Genomic DNA, 26,239 nt, shown 5'->3' on the forward strand with positions numbered 1-26,239 from the left:
AGAATTGTGGTGGGTTCCAGAGAAAAATATTTATTCATGGCATTACAAATCTGTAATATTTGAGAGGGCTTCCTTAAAGTATTGAAGTAAGCACTGAATATTTGATAGATTTTCATTTTTAAAATATTTTATGTGTATGGTTGTTTGCGCTGTATGTTTGCCTGTGCATTGTGTGTGTCGTTTTCCCAAAGATGCCAGAATAGTGCAACAGATCTCCTAGACTTGAACTTACAGACATTTGTTAGCTGCTATGTGTCATGTGGGTCCTGGGAATGGAACTCAGGTACTCTGGAAGATCAGTAAGTTATCCTAACTGCTAAGCAATCCACACAGCCCATGTTTGATACTTTCAAAAAAAAACAATTGATTAATGTCATCCATGAATACACTATTCTGAAAATGGACCATATCTGTTTTCAGGACATGAAAATGCCATTATTCACCAAATTTCCCATGCTTATGATTTTGGATGTTTCTTAGGCTAAGACTTGAGTGAGTATTTCAGAAGTTGGTGCTAAGGTGGTCTTTGACCCATGAATCAAACTTTTAATATCTTCTTAAAACTACTTAAGTTGGGCAGTTTTCTTCTATACTTTACAAGGAGTGATGTTTTGGATTATTTTAAGAAATGTATCTTTGAAGTTCCTTGAAATAACATTATACCCCAATTCCCTGGAGGACCAGTGTCTTCCATTTCACAGAATGCTGGAATTCTCCTTGGAGTATCTGGCAAAATGATGCCAATGTTAAATGCTTCACCAGCTTATACTGAAAACAATCCATGAAAATATGTGTTCAGTAAGTGTTGTTTTGCCTTCTGAGTTTCTGCAGTTCTCAGTTCCCAGCATCACATATCAAACAACTGTGCTTTAGGTATACTTACCATAGTAAACATGCATGCTGTAGGTATACCTAACATGTTCAAACCCATGCTATAGGTATACTTACCACATTAAATACCCATGCTGTAGGTATACCTACCATATTAAACACCTGTGCTATAGGTATTCCTACGATATTAAACACCCATGCTGTAGGTATACTACCATATTAACACCTGTGCTATAGGTATTCCTACCATATTAAATACCTGTGCAGTAGGTATACCTGCCATATTAAACAGCCGTACTATACTTTCTTCTGCATAGAGCTCTTGCTATTATGTTTCCAACAAGAGTCAAAACATGATCTGTTCCTTATTATCAGTCACCAGTGCTGGAATATTCATGCTCACTTGGGATCTTTTCTTGAATATAACCATTGTAATGGTTCTTTCACTCTCTCTCTCTCTTTCATCTTATTGTAATCTTAGAAATGATCAAAGTCCACTTCTTCTTTGGACGCTTAAGGGGACAGAAGGTCACAGGGTAATACAGCCAGAAGCAGGGTGTAAATGGAACCTAGCAACCTTGACTACCATAGTAAACCATCTTTTTTGACATTCCCATTTATTATATTCTTTCTGACACAAACCCGAAGCAAGGGTTATGATATTAGTACTTCACCTTTTGTAGCGCACAACAGTTTAAGCGATAGCACTCTCCATGTTTCTGACTTCCCTAAGAGCTAAAACTCATGATGGGCAACTACCTTCAACAATAATATTATTCTCACAACCCCTTTCTTTCACAACCTACTTGCAGTTTTTTTTATGGATTGTCACACCTTAATTTCAAGCACCTGCGGAGGAGGGGGAGGGGGCTGCAATATGAATGGGTCATTAGTTAAAAGGCAACGGTTGACTTACACAAGGTTGAGGGAAGGAAGCCGTCTTGAGAAAGAGTGGAGGGCATCCATATCGATCCTGCCTCTCATCTTTGGCTATGTCTTTTTGGTTGCAAGCTTCTACTGTGTGGGATCTCAAATAAAGCAGACCTGCTTACCTTGTGACGGATTCAACACTCACTCCCAAACTCCTCCATCATCTGCTAAATTCGCCCAGTTTAAAAGTGGTCATAGTCAAGGTCTCCCATGAAGAAAAAAAATGGTCATAGGGAAAAACTTACGAATTAAGCTCACTTAGAAAAGAAAACTTGTGATTAATGCCTCTTGTTAATTTAACGCTGGTTTTCTAAAGACCAAATGCCAGGGTTTGGGCTTGTAGAAGTGGTTCTCTCTGATCACTTTATATCACATCTTGGAATGAAATACATTTCCTCTTCTTTCTCTTCTTATGGATATTGTTGGAATTTTAAAAAGTGTTTGCTAAGATTTCCTGTTGTTTTTCAATTGGAAAAACTCCCCTTCACTGCTAAACTAGTCTTACAAGTCAGGGACCCACTGTGCGGCCCTCACATGTTTGCCTTTTCATTTTATCCTTACAACGGTAAGATAAACATTGTGATTATCTCTGTTTTGCAATCGAGAAGCCTTCAGAAATACACATTTAAGTAAACCACCACAAACCATTACGCAAAAAGTGACAGCTATGGGATTTGAACCTTGAGTCCCCATACAGTCGCTCAAGGAGCTGTGAGGAGAAGTAGACGTGGAATACGTGAAATCCCCCGAAGAAAAACAACAACAGAGTGATTTTCCTTCACTCCCAAGCCTTCTCTTCCACAAGTTCTTGAAGGCAGGTAGGTGTTCAGCGCCCTATACTTAGCCTCTCCCACGCCCTCTGCAATCTCTGCCTTTGCGGCTGGGAGCCTTAGCGATTTGCTACTGCAGCTGGTGAGTGGGCAGGTGCAGCCACCATCTGCTCAAGGAGTCCAAATGCGCAAAAGAACTTCGCACCCAGGACCAAGCCCAGGCACTACGGATTCCAGAACCTGGGGGTGTGGGGTGGGATGGTGGGGGGGGGGGTGGCAGAGAAGAATACGGCTAACCCCGCCCCCTCGCGGTGGCGATTGGCTGAACCCTTCCCCAGGGCTCAGCACCTGGTCCAGGACGGGGCTGTCTTCCCAGCCAGTTAGCACGTGGACACCTCGAAGAAGAAGAAGAAGAAGGTGAGACCAGCCCTGAGTGCGTGAAAGGGGGCTTCAGAGCTTCCTGCCCGAAGGGTCCTTGAGAAGCCTGTTTGTTTTTCCCGGCGCTTGTCTCCACCCACCCCTCGCTGTCATTGGTCAGATCTGGTGGGTGGGTGTGTTCCTATTGGCCGGGGGGCGGGGCCTATCCCTGGCCAGGGTAGGGGCGGGGCCTCCGCCGCGCTGAGCTTGCCCTTGTGTCTGGTGCTCGCTAGAGCTGCTGCTGCCGCCGCCGCCGCCGCCGCCGCCGTCGCCGCCGCCGCCGCCGCCGCCACTGCTGCTGCTGCAGCCGGAGCATCCGGGAGCCGCCGCCGCCGCCGCTGCCACCGCTACCAAGCGCTGCTACTACCACTGCTGCCGCCTCTTCTAACAGGACTCTGACACCGGAGCGCGAGCGGCTGGTGCTGCCGGCTTGCTGCCCCTGTCCCCCACCCCACCCTCCCTCCCGTGACCTACCCACTCCTTGCAGCCCTCGCCTGCACCTTCCTCGACACCCAGGCGTCTCCGCATCACCTGCTTGGGCAGCCTCCGGGCGGGCTCTGGGACTTGCCGCGAGCTCCGCGAGGAAGCAGGCAAGCTCCAAAGCCGGTGGCCGGCAGATCGAGTGTCGGGGGCTGCACCACCAGCCGCAGAAAGAGAAGAAGAAACTACTTAGCCCACCGAACCCCTGTTCTGCGGGTGCTCTGCCACTGCCGCTTCTGCTGCCGGCAACCAGCTTCCGCGCGGGTTCGAACACCGCAGCTGCGGGATCGTGGGTCCGGCGGGAGCCGGGAGGACGACCACAGCGGAGCCTTTGCACTGTGTGCTTCGCTCAAGCGGCATCTCCTTGCCCCCTTCGATCCTTCCCCAGACCCTTAGAGAAGGGACCATGATTTGGAAACGCAGCGCGGTTCTCCGCTTCTACAGTGTCTGCGGGCTCCTGTTACAAGGTAATCCCCGCCCCACTGTGGGGAGCATCACTTCACGCCCATTCCCCATCCTCCCCATTCCACCCCGTATTTCCACTCTCCCCTGGCAATCCCCCAGTGCCCGGCGCTTTCCACTCCCTCCCCCTCCGCCCGGGTGCTGCAGGGGGCAGTGGCAGTTTGCACCAGCCGGTTGGTTCTCCAGCGCTGGCTCAGCCCAGCTCTGGCAGCAGGCAGCTCCTTACGTGGCACCTTTCGCCTTTTCATTCACCTGAGCTGCCTTCATTCCACCCGACTCGATCCCCGCCAGCATCCCCCTCCCACTCCGGGTGGCTGGCAACTTGTGCCTGTCTCAACATTCCATTCTCCCACCCACCCTCGCCAGCCACCTCCCACATCACGCTCTTAAGCGATGCTCTCCACCTCTTGTCATCTCTTTAACCTCCTCCCCTTTTAGGGTCGCCTTCCTCCTCTCCCTTCTTCCCACCAGCATCTCATCCATGTGTCTTTAAAAAGTGTGTGAGAGCCTGGGAGTGAGCTACCGCGACGTCCAGAACAGCAGCAGCGGCGGCACCGTGTGCATTGCAATAACATCCCGGGGGGTGGGGGGAGGTGGGGGGCTGTGAGACGTGTCATTCACCTAAGAAGAGAAGGGAGACTCTGTCTGGGCTAGAGAGAGGAGAGCGGGCGAGCGAAAAAATGAGAGAGAGAGAGAGAGAGAGAGAGAGAGAGAGAGAGAGAGAGAGAGAGAGAGAGAGAGAGAATATGAATGAAACAAGAAATTAAAAAGGGAGCGAAGAGACATTTTAAAAGACATAAATCCACTTTATCAACACATTGACTTTTTATTATCCAGTCTGTGTGGTTTGCATTTTTTTTTTTAAAGCAAAGAAATGTATACTCGCTGGATGTTACTTTATTGCTTTGGATTTTCGCTCAGAATCTCTACCTGTCTCTCCTCTGTCTGCCGCTTCTTTGCGTAATTAATATCATCCTTTCACGTGAAATGTAAAAACCCTGCGACTGCAGTGGAGGGGAACCACACAAAACAGTTATTATGCAAATCACTGGTCTGGATGCCAGGCGGCTAGGGAAAACGGGTTCCTTTCGCCCCAGTCCTTCTCTTTTGGACGATGGAGGGATGGGATGTATGAAGGGAAGGCGTTGCTAATTTTGAAATAAATGGCAGTGCGTGAGTTAGAGTGTATGGGAGAAAGCACTTTGGGGTGGTGGAGGAGGCAAAGGCGGCGTGCATGTGCAGTAACTGAAAGGCAGACGATTGTTGCTTTGAAGAGTAGTATCGGGATGCGGATTGAATGAGAGATATGGGAAGGATAGACGCGAGACGATGGTCGATAGAATTCTTTTAAAGCTGGGTGACTCTTTTCTTGATAATCTTTGTCCACTCCCAACACTTCTGGCCTCCATCGGATATTTGTGAGGAAGATAAGTTGTTCAAATTTATTTGTCTCTGGGTAAAAAGAATGTGAAAGTAAGACACACGTAGACCCGTGGGTGATCAAAACCCAAACGTTTTTTTTTTTTTTCCCCCAAGATTTAAATGAGGTCAATGAACCATCTTTCAGCAAGTTCTTGGAATGCAGCTTCTTTCCTACCATCTTCTGGGGGGTATACATTGGGACACTATTTTATTTTTGCTTACTTGTGGATGTGAATGAAGTGATGGGCAGAAAATTACTGAATCAATTAACTAACCTTGTACAGATGTTTCCTGAAATATATAGTGGGGATTTTATGTATTTTACATGAGATATAAATTTAAAATGTCATGTGCCAGAGTTGCCAAGAAAGCAGATAGTGCATTTTTCCCTGCTCACACCTCCTGGTCCCATTTCCCAAGGCTCACACCCCCACCCTCTTACAAGTAACCCAGGTGGCTGACGCGTTACTTGGATTTCTAATCCTGCCGAGAAAACATCCTCTCAGAGTCCCTAGTTCACCTCTCAGTTACTTGGATCTCTCAGCTGTTTTCTCCCTCCTCCCTCCTTCTGTGCGTGCCTCTCTGTGTGAGTATGTGTGTGTGTGCCCGCGCGCGCGCGCATGTGTGTGTGTGTGTGTGTGTGTGTGTGTGCACGCGCGCGCTTATAGCGCGCGACACGCCAGCACCACCGGCATGCACCAGTTAGGGGAAGAGAGATGTGGGGAAATCAGTTAATTTGGTGATTGTGATGAAAATCCCGGCACGGCTGAATGTATTTTCTCTGCCAGTCTCAGTGTGGTGGCACTGGCTGGTCATTGCACACGCGGCTGGGCTGGTGGGAAGAGATTATTTATTATAGAGCATGTGGACCACGCACTGCACTTGGGGGTCGCCTCTAGCTTCTACATTTCCCTGTGAATTGTCTATTCAGTGCACTGAAAATAACTGCCTGCTTGTGCTCTCTCTGCTCTGTCTCTCTCTCTGTCTCTCTCTCTCTCTCTCTCTCTCTCTCTCTCTCTCTCTCTCTCTCTCTCTCTCTCTCTTGTGTGTGTGTGTGTGTGTGTGTGTGAGAGAGAGAGAGAGAGAGAGAGAGAGAGAGAGAGAGAGAGAGAGAGAGAGAGAGAGAGAGAGAGAGAGAGAGAGAGAACTAGCTCCTGGGGAAGGATTTACTCTTTCTTAACCCAGAAATGAGAGATTCCATCACAGGCATGGGTCATTCTTATTGAGCATGTAAACCAATGACTAAGACACAGCTGCTTTTCCCAACAAACTAGGGGAGACAGGGCGGGGAAGAGGTGTGAGTATGGCAGGGAAAATGCACTACTGCAGCCAGCAGCAGCACCAGCCTTCAGATCCAAGTAAATAAATAAATAAAAAGCATCCTCTACAGCAGCCAGAGAATGAGCACCAGTTCCATGATGTCTGTATACTCATGAACATCTTAGTCCATATTAAAGAGGATTAGAAAGAGGATAAAGGGGGGGGGAGCGCAAGCACCCTTGAATTGTCTTCCCTTGTCTATGGCTGCCTCACATTTATCAAACACTGGCTCCTCCAGACATATCATACTCTGTTGATGTTGTCAGTTCTTCCTCAAACAAATTGCTCACGCCTGCCTTTTCTTCCTCTTGGCTATAAACATTGCTTTCAGGTTCTGATTTATGTTTTTCCCACCAGCCTACTATTTGATTAGGTCTTGGTTAGACAGAGGAATGGTAGGCTTTATTTCCTGAACACAGATTAAATACTTCACAGGTCTTTCTGTGCATAGGAAAGAAAGGATGTGTGGGGATCTAGTGAATAGCTGATTTTGGCTAAGGACAGTCTGCCCTGTCTGCTGGTAGTTATGACTAGGCAAATCCTACAGTTAGTCAGTCAGTAGCTTCCTATTAGCTAGCTTTAGTAGCAGTGGGGTGACATTCTGTCATTTACTGCTGATCAATTCATGTATCCCTTAAAATATTATCCCTTTTTTTTTTTGCAGTGTGCATGACATAAGAGATTCTTTTTAACATATATTCTCTGTGTTTCAGTGTTTTAACTTTCTGTATTTTATATTGTCAACTTTTTTTTTTACGTTTTTTTGAAAACTAAATTAAGTTTTCTTTTTTTTTTTTTTTTTTTTTAATACAAGGAAGGATAAGCCAATGGACAGAACCAAACCAGTGTTAAAATTAAGCTAAGGTAGTTGCAAGGAGTTGCTTTTCTAGGTCTCTTCAATATCATTTAAGAGTTTGTACACAATGGATCTTAAAAGGCTAATAGATAGAAAATAAATACTATCTCTCAATATTTGTTTCTGGCCATAATATAACTTGAGAAATACAAAAGTAAAAAAAAAAAAAATGAGATTCAGCCTTAAGATTAAAGCCATGTTTTCTTATTATCCCATAACAAGACAAAGGAAAAAAATCAAAAGGATGGGAAGCACAGTATGTTGTAGAATGAGAAGGACACAGCTGACCACCTGTAACTAAGACCTCATTTGCCCAGGAAGAAGAAGCTGTTCAGTTTGCCTTTTCTAAAACCACATTGCTTCGCATGCCTGAGGGGCCACTGCTGAGATGAAGAGGGTCCAATTCACATAGAAAACAAGCCTGGAACAAAAAAAAAAGAAAGAAAGAAAGAAAAATGTAACAGAGAATAGATATATACAGAGATATATATCTGATTTTACCGAATATTATTTTATTTAGCAATTAGTCTTACAGAACAAAAAAGTGCCACACAAATACAAGTGCTTTAATAATTTCTGCTATGGGGTATTCTAATTAATAATTTGCTATCTTTACTAATAAATGCCTTCAGATTAACACTCAGGTGAATATATATATTACTTGCCATTTTGTACAGGTTAGTGTCATGAACTTCACCAGACATTTTACGAAAAATGCATTTACCACCACACTAATGCTTCCCAAATCTCTTACTCTTTTACACATACTCAAATAATGTTAGTCCTTCCAAGACCATTTCTTGTGGTCATTGAAGCTGGAGCAGAGTGTACTTATTCCTCCCTTTGTTGATAACAGATACTTTGAAGGTGGCATCTATAGGTGGGGGCCAAAGTCTGACAGGTTGAAGAAGCCTGTTCCCAATTAAGCAGTAATTAAGAAAAATCTCCCAGCAAAGGATTCTGAGTTCTTTGGCTGCTTTTGTCTCAATATACCCAAGATTGTGTCCATTGTCTTTTGCCTGTTTCTGTAATTATAAGAATGCAGGAGTCTAATATACCTAAGCAGCAACCAATATGACTGGTCCCTGTGTTCTCCACCAGTGAATCTAAAATTATAAAACTGTTCGCCCTGCATTGAAAGAGTGAGGTTCTATCATTTTTCTTAAAGAAAGAAAATACTTAAATTACTTAAATAGTAAAATATAAGTGAAAAATTGTTGGATGACATCCCAACTGTGTATTGAAAAGTGCTCTGGAATAAACATTGCTTGACATCACTTTCCTCTTTAAGATAGGCAGCCAGTGGGATACATTTTGATTGAGAAAAGCTGAGTCACCTATCTGAAGAAACTGTGGATAAAGGAATAGGGTAACATGGATTGCCACTGTAATGTTTTGTTGTGTTTTAATTCTGATATGTGTCCTGAAATCTTTATTGAGAACGTTCCTATCTCAAGACATTTCATTCCATTAAACACCTTGGCTAAGTCAATGAATGTTTCTGCACTGGTGACTGGGGCAGTTGAATAAACAGGGAAAAGCAACCATGAACCTAAGCAGCAAAATGTCCAAGCTGAAATAGAAGACTTTTGCCAAAGTAGTAGCTGTCTTTCTAATTTACTCTATTTATAGCTCTAGGAAATAGTGGTTTATATGTATATAATCCCCACGAGGGAAACACAACCTACACGTCTGTGCAATTTCCATCCTGAGTCTAGTGAATCTACAGCTAATCAATTGACATTGAACAATGTGTGTTTCCCCATCTCACTGCCAATGTCAGTCTTTGCTTCATAATACAGCAGCACTCCGACCTTGTTACGTATATGAGAAATTTTTGATATTTCTGTAGGCCTATATCTGTTTCTCACTTATGTCTTAGGAAAAAAAAATAAATGTAAGTAACTATAGAGAGATGCATATACCTTTCTATGAATTCCATCTGACCAATCATTCTCAACATCCTTCTCTAACTATTTATTTTTCTTTCCTAAGATTAAAAATCCCAGAAAATTCATGTCAAACCACATCAAAAATTTATTCTATGAAAGAGAGAGAGAGAGAGAGAGAGAGAGAGAGAGAGAGAGAGAGAGAGAGAAAGGCATAATTAAATTTACCGGTTTAACCTAAACTATTTTAAAGGACAAATACGTTGTCAACCCTTTATTTAAAAATGTCAAGAATTTCGGGGTGTAATTCTTGAAGAAGCAACAAAGGCATGTTCCCTAAATTCCCCAAGTAAAGAGGTGGAGGTAGTGGGAATAACCTGGAGCTGGAGGTGCTGAAGCCCCCTGCTGTGCTGCGCTGAGAATGCCATCCTTGGCTTTCTGTGCTCAGCAGCAGCAGGCAAACACCGGAAAGCAGTCCTGTGGCAGCAGAGAGAAAGGGGAAGTAGTTTTCTAACTTACGGTAGTCATGAACAATGCTTTAACCTTTTAAAATCCGAAATAATCCAAAGACTGTGCCATCACACCATCTCATGGCAAAGCAGAAGAGAGAACAGATATTGTTTAAAGATTCATAAATCACTCCGGGTAGGATTGTGTGCGTTTTCATTCACTACCAGTGAACATTTGACATTTTTGTAAACTATCAGACTTGTGGGGCAATTGAATGAAGATGAATGCAGAGGTAAGGTAAGAGTCTCATGCTTCATGTGCTAATCCTGATCACTGGTGTTCAGAGAAGTGCTCTGAGTAAGGGGTTATTCTCCTGGTCCATCTCACTAGGGTTGCCTACACTACACAAAACAGATTTCTGACTTTTGTTTGTTTGCTTATTTTTTTTTTTTTGAATACAGGGATTAACTTTTTAATCTCTGTTCAGATAAATTGGTGCCAATAAGTGGCATATGTTTTTATGAATCCATATTATACAATGTTGATTTTCTGACATAGGAATAGTCATCAAATGAGTGCCTAAAAATAGTAAGATCTAAGCACCTAATGTTATTTTCAGCACACCACGAAAGCCTATTAGATAACAGCCAGGAACGCAATTTTGCTTGAATTCCATTTGCAAAAGAACAAACACTTGATATATCGTGCATATTGATTTTTATCTAAGAAGTGAGCCCACAAGCTTCTCATAATGTGTTTGGTGGGTTTCCTTAAAGAGACAAAATTACTTTCCTCTTTGAAAAGGTATTCTGCTTCAGTATTATACAAGTAAATATACTCCTTAATCAGGCACAAGTTAAATTATGCCAAAATAAGTGAAGTAGTCATTGAGAAGGTAAATATTCCTTGGTTACTTAGTCATATACTCATGCATGTTCACACAAAATACAGCATTACTTTCAAGACTGAAGGTCAACCTCATTAGATTTTAAATAATGAAGTTCTGTGATAACAATGTGATGTATGAGGAAAAGGTGAGTTTGTTTCCTTTTTAGTCTTTTTTTCCACTTTTCAATGGCTATGTTTCCTTCAACAATGACAAGAATGGATTCTGCCACCAAAAACAACCAAAATTTAAAATCTGGAAAATTTCAATGGGATTGAGAATTTATTCTGGATTTTTTGTGCTTGGAGGGTGAACCATCAAAACCTGCAGCTGCCTGAATAGATAGCAGATGAAGTTATCAGACCTTCTTCAGATAGTACTGGCCATTCATTATTTACTGTATACTTTAGAGGTCGGAAGTATAAGACAGTCATTATTCAACACTGGGATAGTTCTGAGGCAGCAATTTCACTTAAATATTTAAATTCTCTGCCACCTGTTACAATGTTGCTAAGAAAGACCACGTGTAGTCATAGGGAAGGATTAAAAATAAAAATAAGTGTTCTTTTGCTTCTAGGAACATAAAATCCTCAAGCAAGGTGTGATCAAGCAGTACCAATAATTTCATGTTATAAGGAAATAAAAGGCCTTTTAGAGGTCGAATTGGGTTCCTAATAAAGTTACAAATATTATGATGATTAATCTATGGAACAGAGGCGCTGCTTATACTTGGGAGCTGGATGGGAAAGAACTATTCCTGACAAAGATGTGCTGTGAACTGCTGAGTGTGTGGGGCTTTATTGATTCTGTGTACTTTATAAAGCCAATTAATTTCTTCTTGCAATGAAATATTTTTAGCTTCTGGGATAAAATTGTTTACATTTGAAAAAGCAGGTGGATTGATAGTGCTTATTTAAACATCAAGGCCTGGAATATTCAGTGTGTAAAATATACTTGTGTTTTCTTCATTTCATATTTTACTTTAGCTCGCTCCTTATCCCCTGTCTTGTGGGAGATGTCCATAATACCTCTACTTTATGTTCATTTTTATACTTCCCATCTCCTCTGTTTTTCAATCTGTACAAAGAAGCTTAGATTGAAATGAATAACTATGAGTTACAAATTATTATATATATATAATAAATAAATATATGCATATATTTAAAAGTAAATAAAATGTATGCAAAACTTAACTGCCGCTTCTTCGCTTCTTCTTTTCTATTTTGTTGAAGTTTGAAGGGTAACTTGGCTGGCTTTGTTACTCTTCAGGAACATAAAAGCCCCTTTGCATGACCATCCTACCGACCTGGAATAATGCACATTAAAATAAATTAATGAAGGATTGAGAATAGTTCACAAGAAGAGGGTTTTAGTAAAATGATAGTTTCTGAAGACATGCAAGCAATGAAATTTCTCAGCCACTAAAGGACGGTTCTTAATGTTTTGTAGTAATTATTGTGCTTTTTTTGAGAGCTCCACCTCTTTCGTTGAGTAATAAAAATGGCAAAAAAAGAGGAGGAAAGGAATGTGAGTCAGCCAGCCAAAACCACACAGCAATGCCTGGCAAAGTGGAATAAATTAGCATATGCTAGACTGAGTATTTCCCTCTGTTGTTACATAATCCCTTTCTAATAGGAAATCAGTTCTCATACTTAACCCTTTTGGAAAGATGAGAATTCTCCCATTGTTATATTTTTGGCGTTGCTTACCTTATTTTCTCACAAATTGTGTAAATCATCTATTGAAGAGCTTTTATATCAAGTCCCCCCCCTTTTTTTCTCATCCAGTCTCCTGTATACAAATGTTCCATTCTGTGTTCAACTTCGGAATTCAAGGAGCAACTTTTCTATAGCCTTCTCTGAGAGGATCTAATTAGCATTTGAGTCTCCCTTTACTCATGTGCAGCTTTCTTTAGAAAATACATTAGTTCTATGAGGTTTCCCTGAGGATTCATAATACTCTAGTTTGTTACATGTACTGTGATATTCAGTGTGCCTTAATTATGCACGTGTCCTCATTTCAAAGCCTTTTCAGGGATCATATGGGATAGAACAGGAGTCTAGCTGTAAGTTCACTGTCACTTATTAATGTGTAGGTGGTATTCAGAAGAGGTTGTTTCTGTAGGCAATTATATATATCTGTGGTACCAATATAGCAAGCAGTTACTCACATTCTGCATTTACTAGTGTCTCTGCCAAAGCAGAATTAGATTCAACATTGTGATACATAATATAGTCTCTGTTATTTCTAAATAATTCTTTGCTCTAGGAATGAAATAAAATAAGTCAAAAAGTGTACCCTTTACTCTGAATAAGAGACTGTTCCTTTTACTCTTTTTACTGACAAGAAGAACCAAAAATTGTCCCTACGTCAATAGTCTGCTCCCTAACTAGCCCATTAACACATTTTGCTGTGGTGGGGTCCTGGTGTTTTGCTGGTTATCATGTAAGGCTATAGATTTTTAGATATCATTAATTGCCTGCAATCTTTATGGACTGTCAAGCGTCAGTGCAGAGCCAAAATTGAGACATGATATCTTTCGATTGTTATTTGCATGAAAATAGAACACTGTGAACATTTAATGGGAGAAGAGAGAATTTTAAAATCTGTTTAAAAGATATTTTTAAAGAGATCTTATCTGTCAATGGAATATTAGAATTGGCTTGTTTAGTTCATGTTATCATTTATGAACACAGATTGCTGGCATTAATCATATTCAAGGTGCTTTTATATTGTGTTCTTTTTTTTTAAATTGCGTTCTTTTACTTACACATATCACCATGCTTTACATAAGCCATAAGAAAAATAGGTTTAATCTATAAATATGACTTTTTAAAATTTTGTGCTTCGATGTTGAAAACCTTTTATTAACTATTTCAGTGATAAATTGTTTCATTGTTTTATACTTACATATTTTAAAGCCATTTACAGCTTAAAAACTGCTGGCAGTGCCTATTACCTATAGTGCTGTCTGATATATTTGTTTCAATAGACAAAAGAATGTCATTTGACCTTTATTGATTATTATGAACATTTATGTTTTTCTAGTGCTTGAAAGAACTAAGCCTTTTTTTTTTATTTTGTCCAGTCTATGATCTATATAACCTGTTCACGTGTTTGTATTAGAGCATTTTTGAAGATTATGTACTTAGGTCTCCCCAAGAGTGCAAGGTAGACACCGTAGACTTCATTTTAATCTAAGTACATCTTAGTGGGTCTGTATCTTTTTAAAAATAACATTCCATTGATGGATAAACTGTCTTCCAATACAGTTAATAATGATACAATTCTTTAATTGGAGCCAGGCATTTACATATTTTTATGTATTTATGTTACAACTGTCAACATGCCAAATAGTCTTCTAGATAGAAAAAAATATTCGGTGTGAATTTTTATTTATATATAATATACAAGGCAACAAAAGGAGATCCTAAGAACCATCAAGAATTCTAAGCACTGATGTACTTGAGAAAACTGTCGATTCACATTGCTTTCAGGCGTGGCAGTGAGTTTAAATTTACACTGCGAACATTCCTCTCAAGTTCTGAGTCTTTCTGATTTCTTTGGGGGTAAACACATCTTTTTTGTCTTCCTACAGATTTCTATTTTCAGTTCCCAGAGTATTCCTGATGATGAGCTTGTTTAAACATGAGCACAACTCCTTATCCTTCTACTTCTAATAGCTGTCATTTCCAGATAAATGTATCAACAAGGAGGAATTAAAAACTGACCTTGATCCAAGAGATTATGAATACACTGACCTGCTTTTGTTATTGCCAAGCTACAGAGAAGCATTCTCTGATTAGTCCCTAAAGTAGGAGAGGTTTAGGGTGCATTCTCAGTTAGCTGGCAGAGCTGCTTTTCAGAATTTTGCAAAATATTGTTGTTGCTGTTTTCATGCTTAGTCATGCTTCTTTAGTTGAACACCCATGCTAGTTGTGATGCATTTGGTTCATTTCTCTTTTAACATTTAAAAAGCAGAGGAGGGTAGGATGAGAAAGTTAACTGTTTTTGGAAGAAAATTTTAAATATTGTCGTTGAGACCCCAAGAACAAGAGAAAAAGGCTATAAGGTTTGTAGTGATTACATTTCAATGGAAAATGTTTTAAGAATGCTTTTCCTAAAAGTTCCAGCGAAATACAGCTTTTCTTAAGATATTTTCTTCTTTCTTTGAATTTCAAAATTCAGCTTCCCAGTTGTATTTTAGAGTCTTGACTGTTTCATGACTCAGTATTTGAATATAAGTTATTAATTAAGCTGACTTACTATTTACCCAAGACCAGGTGCTAAAACCACACTCCTGGAGAACCATATCTTCTAAGTCATTACTCAAAGTAGATTCAAGTTGCTTACTTTATTAAGGATTTTTGTACAATTGATATTAATGATTATATTTTCCCAGTGATTTTATTTGTACTTCAGCCTTTCTTATATTAAAATGAACCACAAAACAAGAAGCTTCCATTTCTAAAGTGGCATCTTCTTGGTGAGTGCTGATTCACTTCCCGGACACCCAGGAATAAAAGACAAAGTGGTTTGGGAAGCAATTTTTGGCTGACTATTCATTTACAAAAAGCATTTTAATATATCACTGATTTGTGTTTGTTATATTTACAGCATTCTAATAAATGTATAGCAAGATAAGACCGTTTAATATTTTAAATGTAACCACATAGTATCTGAAATATCACCTTTCTCAGACATTTTATCATAACCTACTCAGCAGCTCAGAGTAATGTAAAGGTGAAAGACTTCTTTTTTCTTGAGACGTTAAACTCTAAAGCATTCTAGGACAATGTTGTACAGAGCCCTCAAATTATGACAATATCCATGAATTCATCAAGATGATATTGCAGGAGAATTGTCCTTACAGAGAGATGTTGACTAAGTGAAACCCATACCAGATAATTTCCTGTCTACTGGTTTATTTTAATTTTTTATTCTACTATGGGTATACTATAAATTAGGTAACGTTAATGATGTTTAAAAATTTTATAATTTATTTCATTCACTTATATATAATAGTTAAATGGAGCCATTAAAACATAAAAATCTAATAGCTTTTGGAGGTCTTACAGAAGTCACAAATTAGTTTGATTTTAAATTTTGTCTCATTTTACCCCAAAATTTAGTTATCTATAGACAGACCCTCAATAAGACAGAACATATTGTCCCGAAGGATATGCTAGCATATATGTACCTGCAGTAATAAATATGTTTAATGATTTTGCGCAGACTAAAGGGACTAGTCTCTTCTAATTTAATGATGCCTTATTATCACATAAGACCACCTCACCCAGTGGTCCTGTGACAGTGTGACTGATGACAGTGAGGCTGTAATGTGTAGGACTCATCCTTGATGTTGATAGGAGTTACAGATATTGTTGAACTGAACAGCAGCTTCCATGTAAGGGAAGTGTGGGTGGCCAGGTGCATGTCCTCAGCTTTGCAGTGAGCATTGTTGATTTTGTGGAAGAAAGGTATTATCATACTAATACTTGGAATTCTGGAACTTTCCTGAAGCGGAAACACGTTATGTTGGGAACTGTAGGCATAGGCTCTCATTCCATTTTCTTAGAGACTTTCCTTCGGTTCACTTTCTTGAAGCTTTGTTTTTGCCTCTGAAGATTTAGAGGTTGAAATGACTTTTCCCTGATTCATGACTGGAATGTTAGAAATGGTAGGCCAGGTCCACCTTTCCACTTAAAGCCACTCTGTAGTCCAGTCAGCGTAGCATTTGTCTGCCTTAGCAAAAAATTAACTTCTTATTTGTCTATCATTCATTATTCTGTATTTAAATATTTCATTCAGGTCTATGTGTCAACATAAGTTTCAGACTTTTTCATTCTCTATTGGTACAATTTGTCAATTAATTTTATAGCCACCAGTTTGAGTTTGAATTAAAAACCCTTCTTACTAAACTATATTTGTAGCTCATTCCCAAAGTTCAGAACTTCAGTGGTGGAGACAGCTCAGCTGAGTCCCAGAGCCCATGCTTCTCTTGCTGACGACATCTGGCTCCCACCACCTGCTGGCCATATCATAGCCTTCTGTAACTCTAGCTCCAGTGGACTCCAGTATCATCTTGTGGTTTCCTTGGGTATCAAGCACACATGCGGTCCACATACATTCATGAAGACATATACTTGTGCAATTTTTTTAAAAAATGTTAAGACTTTGTTGATGTATTAATCATTTTTATTATTAGAGTTGAACTTAATTCCAATCTGTAATTTTGAGTTTAGTATCATTTTCTGTAGACTGAGTTTCTATGTAAAAAATTATAAAAAGAAATTTACTAACATTTGCTTTCCTGAAGCATAATTTGTCCATCAACTGTTTAAATCCTAGGCATATGGCTGAACAAGGTTGAAACAGTCTCTGTCCTTATGGAGCCTCCAGTCTATGGGAAAACACATAATAAAATATCAAAGGATATAACACGTTCTTTTCTTGAGAATTAAAAATAAATTCTCTTCCTACTGCAGTATCTTTTCAACAGTAACCAAATGTGGACATATCCACCCGATGGTGAAATCATCGATTTAACAACAATGGCATAAAATTCACTGGGCTTTTAACATTCCTTTATTTAAGGCTATATTAAAGGGCTCTCATTTCTTCTTGCCCTTTATCCTGAAAACATTCTCACTATGATGCCCATTTTCTTTCTATCTTTTTTTTTATTAACACAACTTGAAAGAAGCTGACAAGTGAACAAGAAACATTCAAGCATGCTCCATTCCAACTGATTTGTTCGAGAAGATGATTCATTTAATTTCATAAAGGCACAGCAGGCCAGAACACTAGCTGACCAGGTCAAAGAAGGGAATATTGGGGGGAGGGGACTGTGAGGAGGATCTATGCAACAAGCAACAATATTTAGTTTTTCAGAGCTGGAGTTCTGCTTGAGAAACTCTGATGTTCCCAGCCACAATCCTTTAAAGAGCTGCAGTGCCCCAGGGAAAACATTTTTAAGGTGTGCTTTCTAAACACAATGTTCCTTGTGCTATGTCGTGTGTGTGTGTGTGTGTGTGTGTGTGTGTGTGTGTGTGTGTGTGTGTGTGTATAAAGACCTCAGCTCTTGCTCACATTATGGTGCTTTGTGACTGATTACAATCTGCACTGTTACAACTTGGCTTTTTGAGTCTGCTGATAAAACATCATTCTTGGATCCTACTTTCCAGCAAAGTCTGCTCTGAATTTAACTGAAATCTCAGACACTTAAAGAGCAAAGCTGGGGAAGACATGAACCCGCCATTAAATAACTTCAAAAATGAATTTTCACAGTAACTTAAAATATAGGGAAGAAAATATGTAACCACAGGGGCAACCTATAAATGTTCTTGATATTTTATTCTTTCTGTCAACATTGCATCTCAATAACTAGAAAAGAGGGTTGACATCATAGTTCTAACACAGTATATGTTGTTTCTCAGTATTATTTTTTTACTGTCTAGGGCTAAATTTAGAACAGACAATATACATGTAATAGATAAAGTCACACTGTTCTATTTTTCTTGCTCTATACTTGAGAAGTTGTAATGGTAGTGGGCTAGTGTATATTTAGGGACTTATTTATTTGGATTACATACAACAGTAAAATGCACAGTTAGAAAAACTTCAGCTTACCCATTATCTTTAATTTCACTTTCTTTTTCATTTCATAAGAAACTTTTAAATTAAAGCAATTTAAGTAAATGCTGTGTTGCAGGTGATCATTTTCTGGAGTGTAGTTTCATACCAAATGATTTATTTTGAATGTGTGCTCGGTTTGACAGAGTAAGTGAGAGATGCATGCTTAGAAACTTTTACAGAGAGAACTAGGTGGTGCTGTTCTGTCATGTTCACGTCCTCCTGGCTGCCTTGGCTCTGCTCTAGGTTTGTTAAACACTCTCAGGCAGTAAGTTAAGACATATGTTGGTCTTCTATTGATGTTAGAATCTCGACTAATTGACCAAGGGCACACTGCTTTTAGACTTTTGTTTTCAGAACTATTTTGCAACATGAAGCCGTTCTTCCTAAGCTGGAAGATATGCCACACTTCTTTGTCTTTAATATTTAAGATGTATTACGTTTTCACATCATCCAGGTTTTGTTTCTATGTCTTTTTAAACTCTTGTCCTTGCTCTTTTATTTGACAAGAACCCTTAGAATTATTTGAATTGGAATTTAAAGTGCTGACATTTTGTATAGTTTTAGAGCTGATTTAATTTAAAATACCAACAGTACATAAAACTCTTTCTCGCTTCCTCTTTCCCTGCTCTCTGTGTATATACATGTATATACATATGCATGTATACACACACACTGGATTCTTTGTTGTATATGTTCTTGTTATGAATTACACCTATTTCAGATACTGTGATACTTCAAGAATGCAAATAAAACTAAGTATTACAGTTTTCTGTTGAAATATATTATGTTCTTCATAATAAACTATAAATTAAGTACAAATTACAAAATAACATTGATTTGGTAATTTCTTTTATGAAGAATTTATCATCAAATATATTCAACAATGAGACTCTAGTTGTTAGATAATGATGTTGCTTTGGTCTCCCTGTATACTTCCACATAAGATCATTTCAACAGAGCAGGACCATTTTGTCTTTTTATTTTTTTTCTGATGTAATTGTTCCAATTGTCTTTAAGAACACAAAATCATTAAGGATTACTTTAACAAAACAGTGAGTGTTACCTTAACAAATTAGTGAGTAATAAAAGATGAAATAGAAGACTCTTTGTATTCTCACTATCTTCTAAATCTTTTATCAGTGGAACACAGAATTAGTATGTAGTGTTTCCAAAAGTTCACTGTGCTCCATTTATGGTATGATAAGGTAATTTGTGAGATGAGCATCTTCTAGTATAGCAACAATAAGTGAATATCTGCTAGATTTCTGGGCCTATATCTGTCTGGCATTTCTAAATAAATTAAATCACAATATTTGAAGAGTACAGATCATGAAAACTTCAGATATAGGATTATTTACTTAAAAAAACAAAACCTTCCTTTTCTACAGTGTGGAGGTTGACATAGAAAGGGTGAGATATTGCCTACCAAAAATTGCTAAAAGCATCAGTAAGTAAAAAAAAATATATTTTCACTAGAAAGTCAGAATTATGTTAGAGATAATAATATTATTAAAATATTTTATAATTTTTTTAATATAATCATTGTAACAGATAAAGTTAATATCATAAAATGGAAACTTTAATGATATTTATAGATTTTTCATGTCAAAATACTTATGAAATTAAGAGAGCAATGAGAGATCTGTGAGAGAGTTTGAAGTGGGAGGAAAGAAAATGGTAAATTAATATATTGTATTACCAACTCCCAAAATTAAAGAAACAACTTAAAAAGTAAATGTAAAAATATATTTCATATCAGAACTTTGACTCATATTTTGGAAAATGACATTTTGAAAAGAGAGACCATTGTCTAATGTCTGCAAAAAAGCCTTCAGCCTTAATACAATAGATACTAGATTTACCTTGCGGAAAGCTTAGTTAGACTAAAGCAAGGGCCAGTACCTTATTTTTAAATCTATAAAATTTGGTGAAAATTTTCCAAGTGAATATATTGGAATTTACTTTTTCTTCTGAGATGAAGTTTTTTTTTTTTATTAATTTGGTTTCTTAAGTATTATAAAGCTTATAAATTATCTGATGATTAGTTATAATTTGAAGGTAAAATTAGATGGGAAAACGCTCATACATTTCTCCTTGGACCAAGGCTATAGCATATTATGTAAATATCAGGAAACAGGAAAGCATTACAGATGCACCATGCATGGAAATGTCAAAACGGAACCCATGGTATGTAATTAGTTTATACTACTACAGTTTTTAAATGCTTGGTGCATTTTTCTATAATTTTTTATGATCAGCTTTTATTTCTTGGAGGCCTTTCATTAGAATAAGAAGAGACAATGCCACATAATTATTTTTCATGATGGTTAGTCTTTGGCAATATGGCATAACCATTGAGTACACATGATCAATGGTGACAAGCAGATGGCCCTGGTGTGTCATTTTAGTTTTCCAAAGGTTTCTACAGAAACTTCTGCAAAGGCTTCGTTTCATCTTTCTTTGTTTCATCAATGATAAAAGATTTATGTCTCATAGAACTAAAGGTGCTTTCTCTTTAAAGGGGAGACTAAAAAAACAACAAAAGCCAAACCAACAATAAGTAGGGAATTCTGAATTTCTTTGAGATCAGAAACAGTAAAGCTGGCAATCCAGCTAGAGAAAAGCCTGATGGTAATTAAGAGGATAAAAGCAAGAGTATCATAGGATAACATAGATATTTTATACCTTTTATGCATATTTTATTAGTGTGATACAAAATAGTCTCCTAGGAAGACTTGATATATAATTATATCCCAAATCCACAAATCAATGTCTAGTGGACTCATTAGTCACTGACATTGTAAACTGGTGTTAATGATAAGAAAGATTTAATTAGAACTCAGTACAAATTTGGGGTTTTCTTTCATTTCCTATGTTTGGTACCCAATAGTAATAGAAGATCACTGCTAACACAGAACCTTACGACCATCAACATGTAAGCATAAGTGAACTTCACCGTGCACAACAGAAATGAAACCATGAATAACTATCACAGAAAGAATCTTACCACAACATTTACATACACTCTACACACAATGTAGATCAATGTTGACCCCTTTCTAAATATATTTTCACTAGTTGCTTTTGATTGGGTCAATACCTAAATGGTCTCCAAATGAAGGTACATGGTATGTAGACCTTAGTTTTCTTTTGAATTGACTCTCTGAAGAGACTCTTATTCTGACTTTGCACTTGACAAGTAGGCAACTTCTCAAAATAGGTATATGTGATAAGATGTATAGCTAGATATACTCACAGAAATACAACTGTTCTTAAAAGCAGAAAAGTCGTTTCATTTCGCTGAGTTGTTTCCACAAGCTAAAGACAACAGAACAGGGCAAATGTCCCAAAAGCAGTCTCTGAATTTACTTCATGTGTCACTTGCCAGGCATTTCAAAGGGAGCACTGCCTGGTAGCAATTAAGAAATACTTAAATTTGACAAGAACATGACATTTGGGAAAGCAGCCTTCCTTATCCAAAAAATGTAAGTAAAAGATTGTTGAAAGACAAGGGTCTTGGGGGAAAAAAGAAAAGAAACAAAGAAAGAAAAAAAGAAACAAAGAAAAATAAGTTCTCTTTATTCATTTAAGTTTGTATAATGTAAATGTGAGATGTGCAATGAACATTAAGAAATGTGGATGGCTGCTACTGGAGCGATAGCTTAGTGGTTAAGAGCATTAGCTGCCTTTCCAGGAGACCCAGGTTTGATTCTCAGTGCTCACATGGTGGCTAACAGCCATCTCTAAATCTAGTTCCAAGGAATCTGACAGTCCCTTTTACAAGCACATGGTGCATAGACATACAGGTAGGCAAAACACCCCTGCACATAAAATTATAAAAGGAAAAGAAATGAGTGAGGTATCTTTACTGATATAAGCATGAAGAGATGCGCTACTTAAAATAGCCTCCTTCTTGTTATTGCCTTGGAATCACTATCAAAAATTATAGATATACATTTGTTCCACTTGATAACTTTGTAAATTGCCTGATTTTTTTTTGAATTGTTATCAATCACTTGTAAGCTCGGAGATTTCTAATTGTATCTTCAAGTTTCAGAACATTGCAACATAGTTTTTCTGAAAGTTTTGGAGGCTGTGTTGATTTTGCATATAGTGACGAGAAATCCAAGTAATGGTATTTCAAAGCCCCTAGTTAGTCTTACTTGCTATATTAGACGTGTTGTAATCCCTGATACTTCATCAGAAGGATTGCTCTGGTAGAGTATTTGTCACGGTACTCATTGTGTATGATTTAGAGCACAATACTACCTTTGCTCATCATTTTAAAAAAGGAGATGCTAGAGCTAAGGAGTTTGCTTACTGTAACATTAGAATACTTTTTCTTTTTTAGTTTAGTTTAATATAGCATGTGTGTGTGTGTGTGTGTGTGTGTGTGCTCGCACATGCAAGCTTTGTAAAAGAAACGAGACTGAAATAATGGAATTTTAATTGAATTAAGTGGGGGAAAATAAACCAAGGCTCCTAATAGGTTATGTGTGAAAGACTATTTAAAAAATAAGTTTTTTGCACAATCACATGAAAGTTTTAAATGAACTCTACAGCACTTTGGATTTTAAGGTGATCTCATTTCAACTCTATTTAAATCTTATTTTAGAAGCTTTACAGTATAAATGGAAAGTACATATTCAGGGCATCAAGAATGAATGTGGCGATTATGACTTTGCCACTGGCAGTCTCCATCACAGGGATGCTCTCTAGGGGTCAGGTGCTCCAAGGGTGTTACGCTTGGATCCTCTCCAAACGTCCTTTGAAGCTTGAAGACTGACTCCATTTGAGCATCTAAATCAAATAAGTGAAGTTCATGGCAAAGATTAGGGTGTGATTATGTCTTTAGCATTAAGGGAAAGTTTTAATTAGAGAAAGGTATTATGAAAATTATGATATATATTATACATAATGTTTATTAGATTCTGATGATAACAAGTATTTTAAAATGTGTTATATATTTGAAATAAAATGAATATTTTACAGTCTTTTAGTATATGGGTATATAAAGTAATAAATATTGTATTCAATCCCTTGTTTATAGCATGTGTGAGAATATATATACTTTTTTTGTATTTCTAAATTTTTATCCTATTTTCTGTAAAGAGAGCTGTAATACAGGCATATCAGTATTAATAATACAGTATTTGAAGAAATACTCATCTAGTGAAATATTTTTCTAAGAAACATCTAGATTATTGGAAAATATCAGGTTTAAGTGTTGGCATGGGAAACTGCATTATGCCAAAGAGACTCTAGTAAGGCAAGATTATGTTATACCATAGTCCATAAATAAATTTTAATTTATTAAGACTCAAAACAAAAACAATACTCTTAAATTATTGCAAGAGCACTCTAGATTTTTATTAAGAAATTATTTCTAGACAAGATTAATAGGCATTTTAGTGGAATCTTGTAAAATGTTTCCTGTGTTTAAAAGTGAAGGATTTATACTCTTATTTAATGGTTTCAAGGTAAAATAAGGAAGCTCAATGGCTTCAAATTCTCACGTAGCTCCTTAAGAAACTGTACAGTTTGGAAGAAATCCAGAATTTCACATTAACCAAGTGCATTTTTTTTCTTAAAAAGCCAAAGGCTTATTATTTCCATTTCTAAGTGTATAGTTAAATAAAGGTGCTATTGATTAATTTAGAGAGTATTTCATAATAACCCTAATCATAATTGTACAAAAAGTAAAACTCCATTTGTTGTGGAGCAAGGCTAGCGCAGAGTGCTTGTGGGCAATGGAGGTCGGTCCTCAACTTAATTCACTGACAACCCAGATGCCAGGCGAAGCTGCCAATGCAGTGGCTTTTGACTCTGGCAGAAAGTCAGCTGCAGCTGCAGGGAACGCTCTTTTATTCCCTCCTCCTTTCCCCTCAGACTCAGTGCTGTGAAGCCTGTGGATTTTACAATTGCCACAGAGAGCACAGAGTTGGGAAATATCATTCTGGGTGATGATCACCTCACTTACGCTATTAGTGGCTTTCAAATCAATTTGTTCGGAACAGCCAAATATAAACAGATAAAGAGTGTATATGCCCATGTTAAATAATCTACATAGGTTTCAGAGAGTAACGTGGTGAGATTTGTTTTTCTAGTTTTGCCTTCTATCTTCTTCATTTTGGGAGGTTCTGGTAAGACAACAATAATAGTAAATCATGTGAAGCATAGTACTGTTTCTGTATTTGGAGAAACAAAACTAGGGACGACGGGTGCAGGGGGCAGTGCTAGAGTGTCAATATAGAATCTATCATGCCTGGCCTCTCTGCTAGGCATCTGTGTAGTATTATTGAACAAGAGGCTTTCCCTTACTGACATAAAGGATTTTGCCTGATAAATAGCAACTGTGGTATCTGCCTCATGGGGTATGTAGTTATCAAGGTAAATGATGCACACTCAATAAATCCTAGAAAATTTAAGGAAGAATTTAAAAAAAAATAGCAATTCCAAACTTGTATGAAATCCTCAGAATTTTGGCTGTGGGTTGTTCATGGACGATTTACGCTTTATTTTTAACAGAGTAGTCTAGGAGTTAAAAGGACAACAGCCCTGATGAGAAAGCTTTGACTAACCTGGAAGTAACCACAGAAACATTTTAAAGACTATTAACACTACATTCTTCATTTCCAAGTTTGTTCAGGGTCAAGGTGCTAAAGAAAAACGTGGCACAGAAAGGCGAATGGGGGATCCTAAGACAGTATATTCTTGTCAGAAAACATTTAAATGGTTACTGGCTGAAAAAGCTCAATCACTTACATTTGAGCACCCTACAGTGTTCTGCCTTTCACTCTAGAAAGCTTGCTTTTCGACTTTCTTTTCCTTCCTCTTTTTTTTTTTCCTCCAATATTTTCTTCTCTGAAAGTAAATCATGAGCTACTCCCATCCATAAAATTTCTTTGTTGAAAGTATTAAGCTCATTCCGGATGTCATCTGACGTTGGTACAGATGAGCTTCATAAATGAAAGGAGATCAAACATCGACACGGTCGTGAACAACTGTACACAAGTCTGAGCTGCTGACAAGGATTAAGAGAAACACCTGCAGTCCTGCATGGCCAGCATCAATGCAGTCTTGCAATGCACCGCACCAGTGCAGTCCTGCATGGCCAGCATCAATGCAGTCTTGCAATGCCTGCACCAGTGCAGTCCTGCATGGCCAGCATCAATGCAGTCTTGCAATGCTAGCATCAATAAAATCCTACAATACCAGAACCAATAAATAGTCTTGCAATGCCCACACCAGTGCAGTCCTGCATGGCCAGTATCAAGGGTAATTGTATTTTGGTGGAGAACACTATTTAAGCAGTGTGGAAATCTTTGCTTATGCATCTTTGCACTCTTGTTTTAACACACACACACACACACACACACACACACACACACACACACACACCACATTGTGTCATATAAACAATGCAATTGATTTTTCTCATGGCCAGCCTAGGATATACAGCTGATATGCTTTGCACATATTGGAGATACGAAAATTGGTGGTGGTAGACTGGAGTATGTGGATTTGTTTGTCCTTCTCATGTCACATTAGAAGGACATCTTTTCAGAGAAACAGCAGCTCATTTAGTATTCTTCACAGGATGAAGGTCATATTTTGGCCAGATTTTTATGAATAAATGAAAACTTTTGTGTTTTTAGACATACACACAAATTTAGATTTTCATATTCTGAATTAAAATAAGGCCAAAATAGTCTTATGTATGTATATAATTTCTTTATTATCTGTATACACATGTCTGTGTCAATATAAACCATTCAATCATAAGCCTAAAAAGCGAAACACATTCTGACAAACATTTAAAATAATTTTCTTTTTTGATTTTATTATTCAGTACTTTAAATGCTTTGAAAACTGAATGAATATTATA

At 38.0% G+C, this 26,239-nt stretch overlaps 1 protein-coding gene across 3 annotated transcripts in view; it reads left to right on the forward strand.

Moving 5' to 3' along the window:
• Positions 1-3,207: 3,207 nt before the first annotated feature.
• Positions 3,208-26,239, forward strand: part of Cadm2 (cell adhesion molecule 2) — a 981,723-nt gene continuing 958,691 nt past the window's right edge. For 2 of the 3 annotated variants that reach the window (XM_028876715.2, XM_028876716.2), the window contains exon 1: positions 3,208-3,895. In XM_028876715.2, the coding sequence (XP_028732548.1) occupies positions 3,835-3,895 (61 nt within the window). In that variant the 5' untranslated portion in view covers positions 3,208-3,834. The remainder of the gene's footprint in view (positions 3,896-26,239) is intronic. The other variant, XM_028876717.2, reaches the window with a different exon arrangement.

The sequence above is a fragment of the Peromyscus leucopus genome, chromosome 12 (assembly GCF_004664715.2).
Source record: "Peromyscus leucopus breed LL Stock chromosome 12, UCI_PerLeu_2.1, whole genome shotgun sequence".
NCBI classification, from domain to species: domain Eukaryota; kingdom Metazoa; phylum Chordata; class Mammalia; order Rodentia; family Cricetidae; genus Peromyscus; species Peromyscus leucopus.